This window comes from Conger conger, chromosome 19 (genome assembly GCF_963514075.1).
Source record: "Conger conger chromosome 19, fConCon1.1, whole genome shotgun sequence".
Lineage (NCBI taxonomy): Eukaryota > Metazoa > Chordata > Actinopteri > Anguilliformes > Congridae > Conger > Conger conger.
The window spans coordinates 13,877,705-13,880,204 of NC_083778.1; the positions used below are offsets into that span (position 1 = coordinate 13,877,705).

General features: G+C 52.6%; 1 protein-coding gene across 1 annotated transcript in view; it reads left to right on the forward strand.

Annotated features, from left to right (window-relative positions):
• Nucleotides 1-2,500, forward strand: part of LOC133118815 (SRSF protein kinase 2-like) — a 49,128-nt gene that overhangs the window by 30,911 nt on the left and 15,717 nt on the right. Inside the window, 2 exon segments of the mRNA XM_061229073.1 lie at nt 1,770-1,813; nt 1,816-1,920. Of these exon segments, the coding sequence (XP_061085057.1) occupies nt 1,770-1,813; nt 1,816-1,920 (149 nt within the window).

Consider the following 2,500-nt stretch of genomic DNA (forward strand, 5'->3'; position numbering starts at 1 on the left):
TGTTTGTTTCTATGTGTTTGTGTGCTTGTGTGTATGTGCGCTTGTGTACAGTATATGTGCGCTTGTGTGTATGTTTCTATGTGTTTGTGTGCTTGTGTGTATGTGCGCTTGTGTGTACAGTGTATGTGCGCTTGTGTACAGTATATGTGCGCTTGTGTGTATGTTTCTATGTGTTTGTGTGCTTGTGTGTATGTGCGCTTGTGTGTACAGTGTATGTGCGCTTGTGTACAGTATATGTGCGCTTGTGTGTATGTTTCTATGTGTTTGTGTGCTTGTGTGTATGTGCGCTTGTGTGTATGTTTCTATGTGTTTGTGTGCTTGTCTGTATGTGCGCTTGTGTGTATGTTTCTATGTGTTTGTGTGCTTGTGTGTATGTGCGCTTGTGTGTACAGTGTATGTGCGCTTGTGTACAGTATATGTGCGCTTGTGTGTATGTTTCTATGTGTTTGTGTGCTTGTGTGTATGTGCGCTTGTGTGTACAGTGTATGTGCGCTTGTGTACAGTATATGTGCGCTTGTGTGTATGTTTCTATGTGTTTGTGTGCTTGTGTGTATGTGCGCTTGTGTGTACAGTGTATGTGCGCTTGTGTACAGTATATGTGCGCTTGTGTGTATGTTTCTATGTGTTTGTGTGCTTGTGTGTATGTGAGCTTGTGTGTACAGTGTATGTGCGCTTGTGTACAGTATATGTGCACTTGTGTGTATGTTTCTATGTGTTTGTGTGCTTGTCTGTATGTGCGCTTGTGTGTATGTGCGCTTGTGTGTATGTACTGAATGTCGATCAATGTACTGTACAATATGTGTGTATGTACGTATGCTTGTGTGTACAGTATCTGTGCCTATGAGTGGTGGAGCAGCAGTCAGCCGTACAGACGGTGGCTTTGAGCTCAGAGCTGCACTGGTTAACCCCTCGTTGTCTGGGACTCGCCGTGCTCTGCAGTTTCCATAGTAACGTTCTTGGGAGACTCCAGCGCCCGTTACCTTCCTCCGCAGACAGCGGCGGTGTCGCCAGAGCTGTTCTCGCGGTGCATGTGTGTGTGTGAGTGTGAGAGTGAGTCTCTGTGTGTGTGTGAGTGTGTGTGTGTGTGAGTGTGAGTCTCTGTGTGTGTGAGTGTCTGTGAGTGTGTGTGTGTGTGTCTGTGAGTGTGTGTGTGTGTGTCTGTGAGTGTGTGTGTGTCTGTGTGAGTCTGTGTCTGTGTGTGTGTCTGAGTGTGTGTGTGTGTGCGTGCGTGTGTGCATGTGTGTATCTGTGTGTGTGTGTGTGTGCGTGTGTGTGTGTGTGAAACGGTAGCAGGGATGGTAAAGGAGTAAGCGGTTCACAGGCCTGTGTTGTAAAGGAGTCTCTGAGAGGCTGGGTACAGGCCTCCAGGTTTCAGCTGGGTGTGGAGCTGGGCACAGGGTGTGATCACTGCATCAGCACACTGCAGGTACTCACCTGTAATAAAATTCTTGTGGTTAATTTTTTGGTCCACTCTTCAACCCTCGGAGGTGCTTGATTTGGGCGATGTGGAAGGAATATGGCAAAGGATCACATTTATGAATCTCTCTCCCTCTCTCCCCCTCTCTTTCTCTCTCTCCCCCCTCTCTCTCTCCCTCTCTCCCTCTCTCACTCTCTCCCTCCCTCCTCTCCCCCAATGCTCCCTCCCTCTCTCTTGCTCTCTCTCCCTCCCTCCCTCTCTCTCTTTTTTTCTCTTATCCCTCCCTCTCTCTCTCTCCCTACCTCCCTCTCTCTCTCTCTCTCTCTCTCTCTCCCTCTCTCTCTCTCTCCAGGCCTGAGACGCAGCAGAAGGTCCCCTCGGCGCCCCCCCCCTCCCCCGCCCCCCGCCCCCCCCTCCCGAGGCTGTGGCCCCCCCGGAGCCGGAGGAGGAGATCCTGGGCTCAGACGATGAGGAGCAGGAGGATCCTGCAGACTACTGCAAAGGTCAGAGAGAGGGAGAGAGGGAGGGAGGGAGAGAGAGAGAGAGAGAGGGAGGGAGGGAGGGAGAGAGGGAGGGAGAGAGGGAGGGAGAGGGAGAGGGAGAGAGAGAGAGAGAGAGAGAGGGATGAGGGAGGGAGGGAGGGAGGGAGGGAGGGAGAGAGGGATGAGGGAGGGAGGGGGGCGAGAGAGAGGGAGGGAGGGAGAGAGGGAGGGGGCGAGGAAGAGGGAGGGAGGGAGAGAGGGAGGGGGCGAGGAAGAGGGAGGGAGAGAGGGAGGGGGGCGAGGAAGAGGGAGGGAGAGAGGGAGGGGGAGAGAGAGAGGGAGGAAGAGTGTGTGTGAGAGAGAGAGAGAGAGAGAGGGAGGGAGGGAGGGAGAGGGAGGATGAGTGAGAGAGAGAGGGAGGGAGAGAGGGCAGAGAGGGAGAGGGAGGGAGAGTGAGAGAAAGAGAGAAAGAGGGGGAGAGGGAGGGGGAGAGGGAGAGAGGGGAAGAGAGAGAAGGAGAGAGCAAGGGAGAGAGAATTCAAAATTTTAACCATCCTTCATTTCCACTCTCAACATACCAATGGCGTTACATAAAAACCAA